The sequence below is a fragment of the Osmerus mordax genome, chromosome 9 (genome assembly GCF_038355195.1).
Source record: "Osmerus mordax isolate fOsmMor3 chromosome 9, fOsmMor3.pri, whole genome shotgun sequence".
NCBI lineage: Eukaryota > Metazoa > Chordata > Actinopteri > Osmeriformes > Osmeridae > Osmerus > Osmerus mordax.
Genome location: NC_090058.1, coordinates 16038418 through 16057805, shown reverse-complemented (window position 1 = coordinate 16057805; position 19388 = coordinate 16038418). Strand labels below are relative to the sequence as shown.

General features: G+C 48.7%; 1 protein-coding gene across 1 annotated transcript in view; it reads left to right on the top strand.

Moving 5' to 3' along the window:
• syne1b (spectrin repeat containing, nuclear envelope 1b) overlaps positions 1-19388 on the top strand; it is an 88987-nt gene that overhangs the window by 67484 nt on the left and 2115 nt on the right. The window contains exons 116-144 of the mRNA XM_067244025.1: positions 15-148; positions 649-853; positions 1078-1260; positions 1519-1665; positions 2061-2215; positions 2449-2596; positions 2917-3011; positions 3264-3498; positions 3772-3966; positions 4582-4707; positions 5486-5641; positions 6594-6752; positions 6967-7133; positions 9265-9427; positions 9774-9961; positions 10527-10677; positions 10881-11063; positions 11142-11279; positions 11595-11786; positions 12076-12394; positions 12609-12708; positions 13212-13347; positions 13597-13723; positions 13947-14158; positions 15862-16062; positions 16382-16510; positions 16870-17082; positions 17366-17458; positions 18373-18431. Coding sequence (XP_067100126.1) covers positions 15-148; positions 649-853; positions 1078-1260; positions 1519-1665; positions 2061-2215; positions 2449-2596; positions 2917-3011; positions 3264-3498; positions 3772-3966; positions 4582-4707; positions 5486-5641; positions 6594-6752; positions 6967-7133; positions 9265-9427; positions 9774-9961; positions 10527-10677; positions 10881-11063; positions 11142-11279; positions 11595-11786; positions 12076-12394; positions 12609-12708; positions 13212-13347; positions 13597-13723; positions 13947-14158; positions 15862-16062; positions 16382-16510; positions 16870-17082; positions 17366-17458; positions 18373-18431 — 4709 coding nt within the window. The remainder of the gene's footprint in view (positions 1-14; positions 149-648; positions 854-1077; positions 1261-1518; positions 1666-2060; positions 2216-2448; positions 2597-2916; positions 3012-3263; positions 3499-3771; positions 3967-4581; positions 4708-5485; positions 5642-6593; positions 6753-6966; positions 7134-9264; positions 9428-9773; positions 9962-10526; positions 10678-10880; positions 11064-11141; positions 11280-11594; positions 11787-12075; positions 12395-12608; positions 12709-13211; positions 13348-13596; positions 13724-13946; positions 14159-15861; positions 16063-16381; positions 16511-16869; positions 17083-17365; positions 17459-18372; positions 18432-19388) is intronic.

Here is a 19388-nt window from a genome sequence, read left to right as displayed (position 1 = left end):
ATGTACTTGTGTAGAACCTGCAGGAGAACCTGGAGAAGCAGGAGAGCAGTCTGAGGAGGTTTGGAGCCGTGACTCACCAGCTGCTAAAGGAGTGCCACCCCTCCGTGTCTGACTCCTTAAACAACTCCCTCAAGGATGTCAACGCAAGGTCGGTATAGACTCCAAAGTCAACAGATGATAACAATGGCATGTTTGTGGTTAAATGTGTGTTTGGGTGCAGTATGCTTCACTTATAATATCTTCAATGATTGGATAGTAAGGTTTTAGAGTGTATCAAAAACTGTCCAAGGAATGTCCAACAGCTTCTTGCTGATATTGGTTAGTGTTGGCTGATTTGATAGTATACAATGTGCTATGTACTATGTGCTGTGTTGTAATCCCTGGTGTGCTGTGTATAATTCCTGCTGTGCTGTGTTATAATCCCTGGTGTGTTATAATGCCTGGTGTGCTGTGCTTTTATCCCTGGTGTGTTATAATGCCTGGTGTGCTGTGCTTTTATCCCTGGTGTGTTATAATGCCTGGTGTGCTGTGCTTTTATCCCTGGTGTGTTATAATCCCTGGTGTGTTATAATGCCTGGTGTGCTGTGCTTTTATCCCTGGTGTGTTATAATCCCTGGTGTGTTATAATGCCTGGTGTGCCCCGCCCAGGTGGACGGGCCTGCTGGAGGAGATAGCAGAGCGCCTGAGGAGCAGCAAGGCCCTGCTGCAGCTGTGGCAGCACTACAAGCAGCTGCACCAGCAGAGCTGCGCTAGCGTCCTGCAGCAGGAGGAGAGCGCCCACCAGCTGCTGAAGAGTGCCTGCAGCAAGGACCTGGCGGACGATGAGGTGTCCGTCTGGATCCGGGAGTGCAGCGTGAGTACAGGGAGGTCATCTTCTGTCTGCCTGTCATGTTTTTTCCTTGTTCTTTTGGCGAGTTAATCTGTAGCTAGCCTTAATAGGCCATGTCATTTGTCACTAGAGGTACCTTTGGCCCCAGTTGTCTGAGCAGTGAGGTTTATGTGTTCATGTGGTCTGTGACACAGGTCATGTAGCTGTGACACAGGTCACCCAGCGTCCTGTGCTTGTGTGTCTCCCAGGATCTGCTGAAGTCCCAGACTCCAGTGCTGGGCTCGCTGGAGGTTCTCCACGAGCTGGCAGAGCAGCTCAGACGCCAGGTGGACACCTCCACCGCCTCGGCCGTCCAGTCAGACCACCTGGCCCTCGGCCACCGCCTGGCCACCGTGGAGCAGGCCCTGGGCAGACAGCTCACCTCGCTGCAGGTATCCCCACCAGCAGAGCCCATTAGAGAGCTCTGGGGTTGTCTCTGGGTCCTGTCACAGGGTGATGTCACGTCATCACTGGGACATTTGAACGTTTCTGGATAGGAGCTGAAACATTTAGATCCTGTGGGACGCTTCACCTAACTCCCTCTACTCTCCTGTCTCTCCCTCTTCCCTGTTTTCTCCCTGCCCCCCCCCCTGTCTACACTACATGTCTCCCCAATCTCCCCTTCCCCCCCATCTCCCCTCCTCCCCAAGACTGGTGTGCAGGACTATGAGACCTTCAGTGGGCAGCTGGACTCCCTGGGCCGCTGGTTAGTGGAGGCCGAGGAGGCTCTGAAGATCCAGGATCCCAACGGCTCCTCGGACCTGTCCATCATCCAGGACCGCATGGAGGAGCTCAAGGTGACCTGTAGCCACCTACACCAGGCAGTTCTCTTCCTGAATGCTAATGTTTATATATTATTTAAATAAGTGTTTTATGCTCTGCTTGATTGCATTGACTGCAGATGCTAATGCATCTCTGCTAATGTTAATGATGAAATGGTATCTGTTTGTCTGTGGTGTACTCTCTGTGTGGAACTTTGGTTAGAGTTCTCATGACAGTCCTGCCATGGCTGTCCTTGCACTGATGACAGCTAGCTAGATCGGCATTTTATCATCCTCTGATGTTTAAATGTGTTTACATACAGTTTATTATCTGCATTCATCTCTGTTTCTATAGGTGTGTATCTCTGTTTTACTGTATCTATGTTTGTTATAGTTTATCAGTGTGTTACCGGCGTGTCTCTGTCCTGCAGAGGCAGATGCTGAGGTTCAGCAGCATGACTCCAGACCTGGAGAGGCTGAACGAGCTGGGCTACCGCCTGCCCCTCAACGACTCTGAGATCAAACGCATGCAAAACCTCAATAGAACCTGGGCGGCCACCTCTGCCCAAACCACCGAGAGATTCAGGTGAGGAAAGAAAAAGGAGGGCTTGTTCAGTCATTACATGGCATGAGATGTCAAATACTTGATGTGCATATTCAACTCTTTTTACATTTCAAAGCTTACAGTCTGCACTTTCATAATTACAAAAAAAATGTTGAGGACCAAAATACAAGTTCCTGTCACAGATGTACATATAAACAAAGACCTAAATGACTTAACCAACGAGCCCTGGTTCTCCCTCCCTCCTCTCCTCACAGCAAGCTGCAGTCGTTCCTGCTCCAGCAGCAGACCTTCCTGGAGAAGTGCGAGACGTGGATGGAGTTCCTGGTCCAGACCGAGGAGAAGATGGCCGTGGAGATCTCCGGAAACTACCAAAACCTGATTGAGCAGCAGAGGGCTCACGAGGTACAAGTTCAGGTGTCCTGCACTTCATCTCTGTCTCTCTCTCTGTCTCTCTGTCTCTCTCTCTCTCCCTTTCTCTCTTTCTCTCTGCAAACCTACGAACCTGATTTCCAGGAAACATAATGGCCAAAATTCTATACTGCACACCAAGGCTCTAAAGAGGAACCCATTGTTGGTCTACAACGTAGGCCCTGGGTTTCAAGTGTCAAGTCTATCCACCATTTCTAACAAGTACAACAGGTACACTGGAATCCATAGGTCTGCTCCTCTCAGCAGTGTCCGGTCAGTCATATGACCATCCTTGGCTTGTGTCGTCTCCACAGCTGTTCCAGGCTGAGATGTTTAGTCGTCAGCAGATCCTCCACTCCATCATTAGCGACGGTCAGAAGATGTTGGAGCAGGGCCAGGTGGACGACAGGTAAGGGAATCACTTCCACTTCCCTTAAGAGGAAACTGCACTGTTAATCTCACTCTCCCCTGTAGATGGACATGCTTCACCTGTATGACACCATTCAAATCTAATACAACTTTTTGGGGAGTTTGTGTGACCTGTAGATCAGCACCCATAAAGCTATGATTATAATCTATATTATATATTAATTTACTGCAGGACAGTCTATGAATGGCGTTGTTCTTTCTTAAAACCGTCAACATAACCCCTATTCCTCAGGGATGAGTTCAACATGAAGCTGGCACTGTTGAGTAACCAGTGGCAGGGCGTGGTGCGGCGGGCGCAACAAAGGCGGGGCATCATCGACAGCCTGATCCGCCAGTGGCAGCGCTACCGGGAGATGGCTGAGAAGCTGAGGAAGTGGATGGTGGAGGTGTCCCACCCCTCGGAGCCCCTCCGGACGGGGGCCCCTGTGCCCTTGCAGCAGGCCCGCGCCATGCTGGATGCTGTTCAGGTGGGAGCAGGCACTCGGTGGCTGGTATTTGGGTCGAGCTGTGGCTGTTGGTTGATGTCTAACTTCATGTGTGTTTCCGCATCTCCCTGCCCTCCTCTCCTTGTTCCTTCCATCCCCCTGACCTCCATCTCCCCTTCTTCCACCCTACTCTCTCTTCCCTCCCATCCTCCCTCCCTTTCTTCCATCCTTCTTCCCTTCATCCTCCCATCTTCCTCTCCTTTCCTCCCATCCCCCCTACCTCCCCCCCCCCCCACCACCCCCCCGCCACCCCAGCTGAAAGAAAAGGTGTTGCAGCGCCAGCAGGGCAGCTACATCCTGACGGTGGAGGCGGGACGCCAGCTGCTGCTGTCGGCCGACAGCCGGGCCGAGGCGTCCCTCCAGGAGGAACTGACGGACGTGCAGGAGCGCTGGCGGCATGCCAACCTCTGTCTGGAGGAGCAGAGGAAGGAGCTGGTCACCCTGCTGAAGGTAGGTCAGGAACACAGCCTCTGTCCAGCAGGGCTGATGCTAACCCTAACCCTGCTGAAGGTAGGTCAGGAACACTGGAGGTGTAGGATACACCTTGGATGTCTGGAAGTACACTGATGACCTACGGACTGTATGTAACCTTTCAACACAGTCCCTGTTAACGACTGTGTTTCACTCCATTTTCCTAAATGGCCGCCGGAAGGTTATACCCGTCCGCAATAAAGATGGAAACATTTAGAAAGCTCGCCTTTCGGGTTCGGACGGATGACAACCAATTCTGATTGGTACAACCAATTGGTACAACCAATCAGAACACCGATGTTTCACAACTCCTTCGCAGTAGCTTATCAGTATACCTAAAAATGCCATAATTTGAATCAACCATAATAGATAACGCCCTGTCCATCAAGATAAATGCTGTATTTGAAAAATCTGGTAGCAATGTCCACCAAGACAAGTACTGAATGAGATGTTGGCATCACTGTTTGTTTGTAGTATACAGTCGAAGATGATATTAAACCAAACTTTATTAATCGGCAAACTAAAATTAATGAATATTTAAAATAATGGTTGCTAATGAAGTAGTAACTCTGTGTGTGTGTGCATGACCGGCAGGACTGGGAGCGCTGTGAGAGCGGTATTGAGGGTTCTCTGGAGAAGCTGAGGGCCTTTAAACGTCAGCTGTCCCAGCCTCTCCCAGACCACCACGAGGATCTGCAGGCAGAACTGATGCGCTGCAAGGTGTGTACTCTCATAGTGTGTGTGTGTGTGTGTCTATCTCATCTCCTGAACTCTGATATTCAAACCACACATAAAGGGGCTTTGGAATACTAAGTGCCTAATAAGAGCTGAAGTGGTTTATTACATATTGTGATAATTTTGTTAAGTCACTCAAAGGAGTGTTTTAAGAACCGGAAAATTATAGGAGGCTGAAAACGTCTCCTATTTCAGCTTGTCTTCAAACCATTACAGACATCTCTTTTACTTAAATGTAACTCATTTGTGTGTAATTACTGTAAGTACAAGTTGCGTGTGTTTACATGACAAGTCATGTCCTCACTGACCCTTAAACACAAGAGAGTGTCTCAGTCACCATGAGCCCAGAGACAGCTAGGGCCATTACAGTTAAACAATAAACCCAACTGACGCCCTTTAGGTCCTAATCTAATTGCTACATTCCTTCACGACACAGCAGCTGTTTACCAGTTGTGCTTTGGAGATCCCAAGCTTAGTACATGTCTAACTTTCTCCTTCAGAGGGAAATACCTCCAAATCTACTTGTATGTATTTTATGTATGTATTGTATGTATTTTATGTTTAGCGCTGAATACGTGTTGTGTTGAACTGTGAATGCAGCCTCATGTTGGAGAGTAAGGTCGACTGGAGACTTTGGATTTCAGCGTGGGGTTGTTTCAGCAGCTGCACTGGCCAAATCAACCCTAGCGAACATCATCATCTGTCATCCCAGTCCCCATTGAAACCTAGATGATTCATAGAGAGATGTTATGCGTTCCTGCAGGACCTGGAGAGCACGTTTGACGGCTGGACGGAGGACCTGGCCCACCTGACGGTGCTGCGGGAGTCTCTGTCGTGCTATGTCGGCTCCGATGACCTCTCCGTCCTGCAGGAGCGCGTAGAGCTGCTGCAACGCCAGTGGGTGGAGATCTGTCACCAGGTAGAGCTCACTGAACGAGAGACTCAGGGGGAGAGAGTGAGAGAGGAGAGAGAGAGAGAGATGGGTACTTTATTCAACTCCAAGGAGTAATTGAGTTTGTGAATAAAACCCAAGTCAAATGAATCATGTGGAAAGCAGGTTATCCACAAGGAGACGTTTGTAATGACTCGAGTACCCAAATGGGGGTGCTGATGTCATGAAAATGAAAGTGGCTTTTTTACAGCTTGTTCTGACTTGAGGAGGAAGAATAAGTATTGAACTGAGCTGCTGGCATAAGGAAATTGCCTGTGTAGTGTATTTATCATCATCTGATGAACATTGAAGGACAGTGACAAGCCACATGGTTGATTTTTTAAATGGTTGAAATATGACAGATCTGTCCAATGTATTCATTTAGTTGAAACCTTTATCGAAAGTGACAAACGGGTGATTTGAACCGGCAACCTCTTGACATGCAGTCAGATGCTCCACCACTGAACTGTATCCATCGGACCTGTGAGAGATTTTTGAATGATCTGGCATTGTATCCTCCTGGTATTTTTGCAGAGCTGGTTACAAGCTCTGATGCATGTCGATTCAGACAAGACACTGTGATACTAGAGAAACCACAATGTAGAACAGGACATGCTTTTTCTGCTTGAGTCTACATCCGGCGTATGCGGATGTACTGCAGATACCACAGTGACAGGAAGTGTATCTGGCGACATCTTTATATCACAGATTCGTGTCATTGCTGAGATGTGCTCCGGTCCTGGATGTGATCTGTGGCAGTTTACCTCACCTGTTTTTATTTATCAGCACATTCCACAAAGGTTCTGAGACTAGGTTGTAGAAATATTTGATCCATAATGTATTTTATCACTTGAATTTTTCTTAAAGCTTGTGATTCATGCGACCACCTCCCACAGGGTACAGTATGTATTGACCTGTGTGTGTGTGTGTGTGTGCCCAGCTGTCTCTGCGCAGGCAGCAGGTGAGTGAGAAGCTGAATGAGTGGGCTGTGTTCAACGAGAAAAACAAAGATCTTTGTGAGTGGCTCACCCAGATGGAGAGCAAGGTGTCCCAGAACGGAGACATCAGCATCGAGGAGATGATCGAGAAGCTGCGCAAGGTGATCACACTTTGCACGCACACACACAGGCAGACAAACACACACACACACAAACAGACAATGATATGCACAGACGCACACACACATGGCGACACACACTGTAAACAAACAGAAAAACAAGATAAAGTCCACAGATTAACATGAATGTTAATAATCGACCCAGGCCCGTCCAGGATCCCTAAGTACTCACTGGGCGTGTGTGTGTCGTCTCCAGGACTACCAGGAGGAGATCGCCGTGGCGCAAGAGAACAAGCAGCAGCTGCAGCAGATCGGAGAGCGCCTGGCCCGGGCCAGCCACGAGACCAAGGCCTCAGAGATCGAACACAAGCTCAGCATGGTGGGCCAGCGATGGCAGCACCTCCTGGACCTCATAGGAGCCAGGTGAGGTTATGGAGACACCACCTTCTGATGCTGAGGAGGACAACGTACACATCCAGAACCTGGGGATGAGGCTGGAGAGAAGCCGTGGTCACTCTAGATCATTTGTTTCATGAATTTTTTTTTTTTAAGTTTTAGGATTAGTTCAGAATCAGAATCAGAATCAGAAAGGGATTTATTCGCCATGAAAGTTTGCACAGACAAGGAATTTGCTTTGGCAGGAAGGTGCATACAATAAACATATACCTAAAATTTAAATATGTGGACTAACTATACTAAGGGTACATAAACTAGCAGTACTAAGTGGGATAAATATAAGTTGCCGTAAATTACAATATAAAAATACAAAAATACAAATATTACAAAAAATACAAATGTACAAGATACCATGTTGTGGTGCAGTGCAAAAGCAGTGTGTTTTAAGCAATAAGTCATTTGAGTCAGTGTGGTCCCTTGGCCTTGTTGAAGAGGCCAACAGCGGAAGGGAAGAAACTGTTTTTGTGGCGTGAGGTATTGGTCCTGATAGACCGCAGCCTTCTGCCGGAGGGGAGTGACTGAAACAGGGAGTGTCCAGGGTGGGAGGAGTCGGCCACAATCTTCCTCGCTCGCCTCAGGGTCCTCGAGGTGTGCAGGTCCTCGAGGGTAGGCAGATTGCAGCCAATCACCTTCTCAGCAGTACGGATGATACGCTGCAGTCTGCTCTTGTCCTTGGCAGTGGCAGCAGCGTACCAGACGGTGATGGAGGAGGTGAGGATGGACTCAATGATGGCTGAGTAGAAGTGCACCATCATTGTCTTTGGCAGGTTGAACTTCTTCAGCTGCCGAAGGAAGTACATCCTCTGTTGTGCTTTCTTGATGAGGGAGCTGATGTTCAGTTCCCACTTGAGGTCCTGGGAGAGGATAGTGCCCAGGAAGCGGAAGGACTCCACAGTGTTGACTGGGGAGTCACACAGGGTGATGGGGGTGAGTGGGGCTGTGTTCCTCCTGAAGTCCACAACCATCTCCACTGTCTTAAGAGCATTGAGCTCTAAGTTGTTCTGGCTGCACCAGGTCACCAGGTTGGCCGCTTCCCACCTATAATCAGACTCGTCTCCACCAGAGATGAGCCCAATAAGGGTGGTGTCGTCCGCAAACTTCAGGAGTTTGACGGACGGATGACTGGAGGTGCAACTGTTGGTGTACAGGGAGAAGAGCAGAGGAGAAAGGACGCAGCCCTGAGGTGATCCGGTGCTGATGGACCGGGAGTCAGAGACTTGTGTTCCCAGCTTAACGCACTGCTTCCTGTCAGACAGGAAGTCTGTGATCCACCTGCAGGTGGAATCAGGCACGTTCAGCTGGGAGAGCTTGTCCTGAAGCAGGGCGGGGATGATGGTGTTGAAGGCAGAGCTGAAGTCCACAAACAGGATCCTGGCATAGGATGCTGGGGAGTCCAGGTGCTGTAGGGTGAAGTGGAGGGCCATGTTAACTGCATCGTCCACAGACCTGTTGGCTCTGTAGGCAAACTGCAGGGGGTCCAGTAGAGGGTCAGTGATGGATTTAAGGTGTGCCAGCACCAGGCGCTCGAAAGACTTCATTACCACAGAGGTCAGGGCGACGGGTCTGTAGTCATTATGTCCTGTTGGCCTTGGCTTTTTGGGCACAGGGATGATGGTGGAGGACTTGAGACAGGCTGGCACATGGCATGTTTCAAGGGAGGTGTTAAAGATGTGGGTAAACACCGGAGACAGCTGGTCAGCGCAGTGCTTGAGGGTGGCTGGAGAGACAGAGTCCGGCCCAGCTGCTTTGCGGGGGTTCTGCCTCTTGAAAAGTCTGTTAACTTCACCCTCCTGAATGGAGAGAGTCGTCACTGTAGAGGGGGGGAGGTGGGAGGCCTCCTGGGTGGGAAGGGGTAGTTCAAGACTGTCCAATTGTCTTTCAAATCTGCTAGGAGATCTGCTCTGTTAGGAGTTGGCGCAGACAGGGTGGAACATAAAACAGTGCAGAGTGAAAGTAGTGGTGTTGGAAGCTGGTATTATACATTCCTTTAGCAGAAGTTTTTATACAAAGAGATGTGGGTGGGGGATTTGAACCTAGGACCTCTTGAATCATGGTGAAGTGTTCCACCGATGAGCCCTTGTTGTGTGTCCCCTGCCAGGGTGAAGAAGCTGAGGGAGACCCTGGTGGCGGTGCAGCAGCTGGACAAGAACATGAGCAGCCTGCGTTCCTGGCTGGCCCACATCGAAGCAGAGCTGTCCAAACCCCTGGTCTATGACACCTGCGACGCCCAGGAGATCACCAGGAAGCTGGACCTGCAGCAGGTAGCTGGACACCCTTCTGGACTGACAGAGCTTTTACACCCAGGAAATGTCTTAATATAACTGTACATCCACATCTAATACCTTAACTCGTTCAGACCAGCTGTTTATTCGGTTAGTTAAGTGATGACTGTAGTTTTGAAGATTCATCACAGGAATTATTCAGCAATAATCTTGCATTTCATTTTCTTCCCTTCACTCTCTGCCCACCTCTGGCGGCAGTTACAATCCAGTTTCTTCACCTTCCTCTCCCCCCTCCGTCCCCCCCTAGTCTCCAGCTGCTGCAGTGATAAACCATTAACAATCCAGCGTTGTCACATAACCCTCACTTCTGGTTCCCCTCTCCCAGGAGCTGCAGCGGGACATCGAGAAGCACAGCACAGGCGTGGCCTCGGTACTGAACCTGTGTGAAGTGCTGCTGCACGACTGCGATGCCTGCGCCACGGACGCCGACTGTGACTCCATCCAGCAGGCCACGCGCAGCCTGGACCGTCGCTGGAGGAGCATCTGTGCTCTGTCCATGGAGAGGAGGCTCAGGTAGCGGACACATGCTGCCGTGCAGACCTCAGACACACTGCAGACCTCAGACACACTGCAGACCTCAGACACACTGCAGACCTCAGACACACTGCAGACCTCAGACACACTGCAGACCTCAGACACACTGCAGACCTCAGACACACTGCAGACCTCAGACAGATTTCAGACTTGACACAGACTTCAGACTTGACACAGACTTCAGAGTTGAGACCGATTTCACACTTGAGACCGATTTCAGACTGGAGAGACTTCAGACAAACTTGTGACTTGAGACCTACTTGAAGTGCTTGAAGATCACGCTTCGATCTAAGACTACTAGTGAACAAAGGCTGGAAGTGTCCCGACTCACCAGACCATTCACTGTAGTTAGCTTAGCTAGTAGTCTTGTTTCCCTGAGAACAGTAGATTTTTTATTCTAATCATGTACTAGTCGATTAGAAGAGTGAGAACCTCTTCAAGAATCTCCAAGAAGAGGGTCGGAGATCCTTGGTTCACAGTATAGTAGTAAAATGTTTCACCCACAGACCTTGTAAAACCTCCTACTGGTGTTTCTGCTCTCAAGGATTGAGGAGACGTGGCGTTTGTGGCAGAAGTTCCTAGACGACTTCTCATGTTTTGACGCGTGGCTGACCACCTCGGAAAAGACTGCCGCCTTGCCCAACTCCTCAGGTGTACTCTACACCGTAGCCAAGGAAGAACTGAAGAAGTTTGAGGTATTTTAACATAGTATGATATTATTATTATTATTATCATAGAGTATTGTATCATATAGAGAGATGATTCTTAATAGAAACGTCATTGTGGTGACCTTGAGTTTTTTGTTGATATGACGGTCTCCTCAAGGCAGGATTTCCTCACTAGAATCCCATAGCTAATCAGACGCTTGTGATATGTGTTTGGGTTTGCGTGTCTCCAGGCCTTCCAGAGGCAGGTCCACGAGAGCCTGACCCAGCTGGAGCTGATCAACAAGCAGTACCGACGCCTGGCCCGGGAGAACCGCACCGACTCCTCCTGCCGCCTGCGGGAGATGGCCCACGACGGGAACCAGCGCTGGGACAACCTACAGAAGAGGGTGGCCTGCATCCTCCGCAGACTGAAGGTAGAGAGGACTGCAGCCACACAATTCTCACAAATTCCCTCCCTCCCGGGACTGAAACTAAACATCTGTTTCCTGCAGCACTTCATCTGCCGGAGGGAGGAGTTTGAGACGGCCAGGGACAGCATCCTGGTGTGGCTGACAGAGATGGACCTGCAGCTCACCAACATAGAGCACTTCTCTGAGTGTGACATCCAGGCCAAAATCAAGCAGCTCAGGGTAGGCCCGACCAGCCTTCTGCTACCGCTACCTGTGATTCCTAGTGTTTACAGAGTTATCTTTTCTGTTGAATTTGTTATATTTGTTGTTCTGTTCATCGTAAAAAAAAAATTCAGTTTGGATTTGTATAATTGAATCTCTTTCTAAAGAGATTCGCATTTTGCATTTGATACTTGTGTCTCAGATCGTTTAAATAGGGCCCCATATCTTATTTTACTTTGTGAATCCCGGTCACCCCAAAACTGGCGTCTTCCTCAGCACCACCCTTCAGGTTTGTCGCTCAGGAGCACCCTTCTTATGCTCCCTGTCGTTCAGGCCTTCCAGCAGGAGATCTCCCTGACCACGGCCAAGATCGACCACATCTTCCACCAGGGGGAGGCACTGATCGAGAGGAGCGAGCCCCTGGACGCGGCCGTCATCGAGGAGGAGTTGGAGGAGCTGCAGCGCTACTGCCAGGAGGTGTTTGGACGTGTGGAGCGCTACTACAAGAAGCTCATCCGCCTGCCGGTATGAAAGGGGGTATGAAAGGGGTTGTTATTGAATAATATACTCCCTGTCTCCCCCCCTACTACCCCCCTCTTCTGCAGAAACAACACAACATCGTTTCTCTTATTTCATCACAAATTGATATTGTTACCTTGGTTATTGTACTGGTAGAAAATATCCAAGACCCAGCGATTACCCAACTTTATCTGTTGGGATGTATTTGTTGAGTATGTTAAGCACGGCCCTCCTCACACGGGCGTAACGTTGAGTTGGAATGTTGAGCGCGTGCCATGACTCCCCCCTCTCCCAGCTGACAGACGACGAACACGACGTCTCCTTCTCGGAGCTGGACGAGCCGGGGGACCTGTCCGTCCTGCCTTGGAGCGAGCGCCTGGGAGACAGCCTGGCGTCCCCCGCCGCCTCCTCCAGCCGTTCCGTCTCCCTGGTGCAGCCCCTCCGGGCCGAGCGCTCCGGCCGGGACACCCCCGCTAGCGTGGACTCCATCCCCCTGGAATGGGACCACGACTACGACCTGAGCAGAGGCCTGGAAACCACCGGCCGGGCCCTGGGCTCCGAGCAGCAGGCCGAGGAGGGAGACTTCCTCCAGGGCTCTGCCTCCGCACTGGTCGGTCAGTACCTCACCTTCCTCTCTCCCGTCAGTGGATGGTACAGGTCCAGTTATGTGGCGGAGAGACACACAAATACCTCCACACTCAAACATGCCTCCGTCCTTCTCTACCGAAACGAGAGTTATTAGGGGTTGGCTAACAGTCCATCCAGCATTGGTGTGCAGATAGAAAGCCTTTGTCTGCTGTATGTGTTCATGTCCATGTTTCCTTGCAGATGTAGTGATCCCAGAGAGCCCTGAGGCCTATGTTGTGCTTACTGAACACACTCTGAGGGCCTCCGCTGGTAGGCAACAGGACCCCCAGCATGCCGCTACGTTTGGGGGAGGAGGGGGGAGGGGGGGGGGTCTGACCTCACTGTTCCAGTGAGGTCACCTCACTGGAACAGCTCACATCCTCGGCACTTTGGTTTTTGTTTTCTCTCTCTCACACACTGGAGCTTATGAGCAGGCACTGGTTAACCTACATCAACACTACTGTCACTAACTCTACTTTACACTGTCCCTTTTGGTTTTGCGGTGGTGTGAAGCTAACCTCTAGCATTTGGTGGGCATCTTGCGTGTTAAAAAAGCATGCTGGAAATTGTTGGTGTGAAGTTTGTCTGTTGTGTCAGTACGGTTTCTAAACACTGGAACGTCTCAAAAGTTTTGTACTGAGCAGAATTGAAAGATTTTCTCAAAGCGATTTTCAGAGCAACCAAGAATGACACAACTGAACAAAATACTTAAGCTGTGAAATGTACATCTAAAATCGAGGCAGACGCCTGATGAAACATTGGAAGTGCTGCTCTGGTGCTGACGGCCTGTCTGTCCACAGAGAGGGGTTGCTTGGAGAGCCACCTGCTCCAGCTGGACAAGGTTCTGGACTCGAGCCGCTTCCACCTGCAGCAGACGGAGAACATCCTGCGGAGCCGCACCCCGACCGGCCCCGAGCTGGACGCCTCCTACATGGGATACGTGAGTACTACGGCTTAATACACGTACTACTGACTAATACATAGGATAGGTATACTACTGGTTGATGTAGTACCATGGTAATACACAATATGAGTAGAGGCACTACTTGCTAATACAGGGGATATGCGCTGGCATTGGGGCAAGGTAAAGAGTTGGAGTTACATGCCTCTGAATGATGTAACAAGTGGTAAACATGTGTGACCGCGTGGAACGTTCTGGAAGTCAGTGAGAGCGCCCCTGTCCCTGCAGATGCGTCTCCTGGGGGAGTGCCGAGGCAGCATCGACACGGTGAAGAGGGTGGGCTTCCAGCTGAAGGAAGAGGAGGACAAGGTGTCTGGCCTGGCGGACCCCAGCAGCTCCGACTCTCAAACCACAGGTGAACCCAGACAGTTTGTTTTGGAGTCAATCATGTCAATTATCACACCTGTGTAATTATTTCTTAGCATTTTTGCTTTACTTAATTAAAAAATATATATTTGTTCCGAAGATTAATTTAACTTATTAATGTAGAAGGACATTCTTCCTTGTCTATAGGCCTACTATGGTCCAGTTGGAACTAACCTGATAAAGAACGTTCTCCCTTGCCTGTGCTGCTCCAGGTGTGATCGAGCGCTGGGAGCTGCTGCAGGCCCAGGCCCTGGGCAAGGAGCTGCGCCTGAAGCAGAACCTGCAGCAGTGGCAGCAGTTCAACTCTGACCTGGGCAGTTTGTGGTCGTGGCTGGGCCAGGCAGAAGACGGCCTGGAGCAGCAGAGGAGGCTAGACCTCAGCACCGACATCCACACCATCGAGCTGCGCATCAAGAAGCTCAAGGTGGGTTTCGTCCACGAGGGTTTGGATCCTTTTCCCCGATCTACAAATGCAAAGGTGATATTAGAATTTTCTGAATCTTCAGAAATAATTGGTGGCCAAGCAGCAAAGCTGCGGAGCCACTTAAGTGTTTTTACATTTTATTATTATTATTGGTGGCCAAGCAGCGAAGCCACTTAAAGATCCCATGACATGCTGTTTTTGGATGCTTTTATATCGGCCTTAGCGGTCCCCTAATACTGTATCTGAAGTCTCTTTCCCGAAATTCAGCCTTGGTGCAGAATTACAGCCACTACGAGCAATCCCACAATGAGCTTTCCTCAGGACATGCCGTTTCTGTGTCTGTAGCTTTAAATGCTATAAGGAAGAAAGAGGCGGGGCTAACTGCCATGCTTCGGTCGTTTGCAAGCCATGATGTCTCGAGGAAAAACCAATATCGCGCTCGCACGGTCGTAGCTCAGTCCCCTCTTTATTTACACCAAGTTTCATGTCTCCTATTGGAGCACTCTTGCGCCATTAACTGGTCAAAGTTGGACTTGTGTTTACACACGTATCTTTTGAACCGTATGGCTGATTTTCTGAAATGAGGTACCGTTGGATTCCCTGGATCAAGACGAGTTCAACACACCCTATGACGTCAATTATTCCAGTTATACAGATTTTTCGCTACTCCTCCTTCAATTTTCCCCAGTGTGTGTCCAATCTTCCCCAAATTAGGCACACATCATCGTCAGAGCAACCCTCACTGAATTTATCCAAAGATTTTTGATTTTCAAAACCGTTTGTCTGGTACAGCCAATCAAAATCGGTAGCAAAGACACCAAACAGGAAGTCGGGTCATATCTATCTTTGTGAAATCAACACCAAACTTGGAATGTCGACTTGGAACCCACTTCTGAGGATGTCCAAACAATCTGATCTCATGTGACCACTGGGCATGGCCGCGGGAAGCAAAAATGTGTTTTGGCCTATATCTGTTGATTTGTTTGCCTTTATTAAGTGATTCCTTTGTCTTATGATATCTTGGGACATCTCGTGTGTGACACAGGATAACTTGTGATACCAAATTTTCAATTACTGAAAAAAGGTTTTTTCTTTACTCCTCCTACAAATGTTCATTTGTAGGAGGAGTATCTTCACCAGATTTGGCAGAGATTATCTTTAGACCAAGCCTCACAAAAGCTACCACATGGTTTTGTGATTTTTGAAACCGTTTGCCCTGTACAGCAAATCAAAATGTGCCGTTAAGCCAGCAAACCAAATTTACACCAAACTTGCTGCATGCACTCGGAACCCTGTTCTGAGGATGTCTAAAACGTTTTCTGGGTCATTTGACTGCTTGGCCACCTCATTGCTGCTTGCAGCTATATTTAAATGTATTATTCGGAAAAAGAAAATTGAAATGCGGTGGGGGTAGGGTTGACGGGGTTGGTGCTGGGAATGGGGGTGTGGTGAGATTCTGTCTCGAAGATTTACAAATGTGAGTGTGATTTTTTTTAAAGTATATATTTATAAATATATACAGTATGTAGTATACTGTATTAATTCAAATGTACAGTACTTGCCATATACTATATTGCAACGCTACATTTTATATACATTTATCAAACAATATTTGTCACATCCGAGTGTTCACAAACATACTTCTACCCTGTACGGACAATCAGTCAATTACCAGTCCTCCCCTCCTCTGACGCTGTTAACAGGAGCTCCAGAAGGCCGTGGACAAGCGCAAGGCTATAGTCCTGTCCATCAACCTGTGCAGCGCCGAGTTTGTCCAGTCGGACACAGAGGGCTCCCAGGAGCTGCAAGTCAGGCTGAAGGAGATGAACGACCGCTGGGACCGGCTGGGCTCCTCGATGGGGGACTGGAGGTCCTCGCTCCAGGACGCCCTCATGCAGTGTCACGTAGGTGTCCTCTGCCTCACTCACCTTTCCATTCAGTTTGGTTTTCTTCGTTTAGCAGATTCTTTCGTCCTAGGCAACGTAGAAGATAGGATCCCACCGGATCCAACTACCTACGAAATTGACATTTTGTGATGTGGTATTTTAAAAATTATGTTGTTGCACTGTAACCTGTAAACACAGACTGTTATTTAGCTCTAACCTCTGTAATACTGTCTACACCGTGCACATCTACACCTTGATTATCTGCTGCTTTTGCGACTTGCACTTCTTGTCGCATTGGATGAATAAATGCTGTGTTCTGAACTGGTCTGATGTTTAGGATTTCCATGAGATGAGCCATGGCCTGTTGCTGTGGCTAGAGAACATTGACCGCAGGAGAAATGAGATTGTCCCCATTGACCCCACCCAGGAGAGTGATGTCCTCCAGGAACATCACAAAACACTCACGGTACACAATGGTTATGAGTTCATTATCAACATAGTCCATCAGGCACAAATTAATATTTAAAAAAACTAAGCCCAAAATGCATACAGAAGACAAAAAATAATATTCATGAACAGTATCTTGGGCGCCTAAGACATATGGCACAGTACTGTATATCTTATAGTTGGTGACTTGTCTCTTTGCAACCTGGTTTACGTAGGGTACAACTGCTGAGACGTTTGTGTCTTGAAAATGTTAGTTCTAGATCTTGTTCCGAAGTGAAAGTCTCAAAACAATCACATTCTGTTCTGAAGGTGACACGTCTGCTGTTGTTCTCTGTGTGAACCCAATCTCAAGGTTCTAAGCCCCCTTCTCCCCTACAGCAAATCAGGAGAGAGCTTCTGGACTCCCAGCTGAAGGTGGCCTCTCTCCAAGACATGTCCCTCCAGCTGCTGGTGAACTCTGACGGCAGCGACTGCCTGGAGGCCAAGGAGAAGGTGCACGTCATTGGGAACCGACTCAAACTGCTGCTGAAGGAGGTCACCAGAGACCTGAGGGAGCTGGCTAAGATTCTGGACCTCAGTAGCAGTCAACAGGTGAACAGATACGCAGCCGGGCTTGGGCCAGAGGCACTGTGATAAGGACTCGCTCAGAAAATCATCGTAATTTCCTTTTCCTTTTTTAGTTGGTCTTGTCTCTCACTCTTTCTAGTTCCTCTTGCAGTCTTTCTGTCTCTTCTTGCTATTTCTTTCTCTCTGTCTTTATCACTCAATCTCTCTTTCTTACTTTTAGTCACTCTCCCTTACTCCTTCTCTGCCACTTTGCTCTTTTGATAAACTCCCTAACCCAACCTAACCGTGTCGGTTTGCATCCCTTCAGGATCTGTCCTCGTGGTCGTCGGCTGATGAGCTGGACACCTCCGGTTCCCTCAGCCCTGTGTCAGGCCGCAGCACGCCAAGTCGCCGTAGATCGGTAACGTATAGTCCCGATGCTACAGACCGCCACCTGAGATGGAATGTGTTTTGGTGCCCCCTCCCTGAGATACAGTGTCACATGAGCCCTGAATGCCCAGTTTTGGACCAGAGTCCCCCATGCACCCCCGTGCACCTGGACACACCTCTCTATGACCTCCGACCTTTGGCTCCACCCACCTCCCTTGGCATGTCACCCCCCCCCCCCCCACTCCCCCAGGGGTGGATCCCCCAGAGCACTGGAGAACTGATTCTTCACCATTCTTTTTTCTCTTCTTTCCACTTTTTCCTTATTGGCATTGCAGCCCTAGTTGTAGACACATTTCGTATGATCATTTTTGTTTTTTAAATGATTATTTCCATGATAGATTTCTTCCCTCTGCACCTCCTTCTTAGATTCCCCCGGTCTCATCCTCTGTTTAGATCACTGTAGTCTCTCTGTACTGTAGCAACCAAGGAAAACTGCTTCCTTTGATACCTAACCAGCCTGCTTTGTTGTAATTCAATTCTCAGGAGGGAAAGCTTATGTACTGTAAAATGAACAGCGCCCTAACTAGCAATGACTTTCATCTACATAATACAAGATATATAAGATATTTATTGAAGAATGTGCATGCTATTTCTCTGTTGCCCATAGTAACCTCTGTTTTTCATAGCAGGCATTTTAGCTCAGCATTTAAATTCACCTTGTAACAGCATTACCAACGAGCTGACGCAGTTCAAAGTAATCAGACACTTTGAAAAGGCTGACGCCTTATCCTTCCATGAGCTAATTCTCACCTTCACACATGATTTTATTTTTGGTTGCTGCTCCACTCTTCCTCATTTGGGATTTCTTTCATCGGTAGCTTTGTCTTTATTTGCCTGGACTGAAACATACTTTCTTTCTTTTACCCCCCTGTTCATTGCAAACAGCCACGGGGCAAATGTAGTCTGTCTCAACCTGGACCCTCTGTGAGCAGTCCACACCGCAGGTACCTTTCTCCTGGTTTCTAGAACACCCAGAAGATAATGGAACTCATCTACCCATGATGCAACAGGAGACCCATTCAGACTCCCTGGAGCCCACTCCCCCTCCTCTCCCTTCTCCTGAATCTCACACTATTTCAGTGACCAGTGTGGGCCTCACAAACGGCTGTAGATATGAGCTGCTGTTTCTAGAAGGAGAGAACGTCATGTGGAACTCTCGTTCTTACTGGCTCATGACAATGACTTCCATCATCTTCTATATTCTAGACTCTACGTAGAGGCTAGGGTGTTAGACGAGGATTCCCTCGCACGTCCCGACGCTAAACGTTACGCTAAGAATTAACGCAAGGCCTCTATTTCCGCCGACTTTCCCGGCTGCTTACTGTAACACCGCAAATATATAAATACATTAAAAAAAACACAGAGAGCACCTTCTGTGAGTAACATAAACCTTTTCTCTAATTACCTTGGTAACTCTATAGTGCTAATTTTTCTTCCCCGTCACTGGGAAAGCACACCCTTCCTCCTAATTGCCAAGCCAGCAAGCGTCTGCAATGAACAACACAATGGCAGCAGTCTGCTCTCTCTTTCTCTCTTTCCCTTTTCTCTTTCTTCTTCTTGTGTGTCACATCTGTTATTCTATCTCACTAACTAATCCACCATCTCCCCCCTCCTCCTCCTCCTTGTCCAATCTGCCATCTTTGGGTCTCGCCTCCCAGGTCTCAAGGTCTCAAGTGTTAAGGGGTCATTTTGGTGACATGAGTGTAAGACAGACATCACTGCATCCTCTAGCTACCTGAAGTCAGGCATCATCTGTGCAGTCTAGTATAGAGGTGTGATAGACCTCAGCTAAGGTGTAAGCTAAGCCAGGAATACAGGTGGGCCTGGGGAAGCTTCATTATAAACAGACGGTACCCTTTTAATTCATTGTTACATTTATCCACTGTTTAACCCTTAGTGTA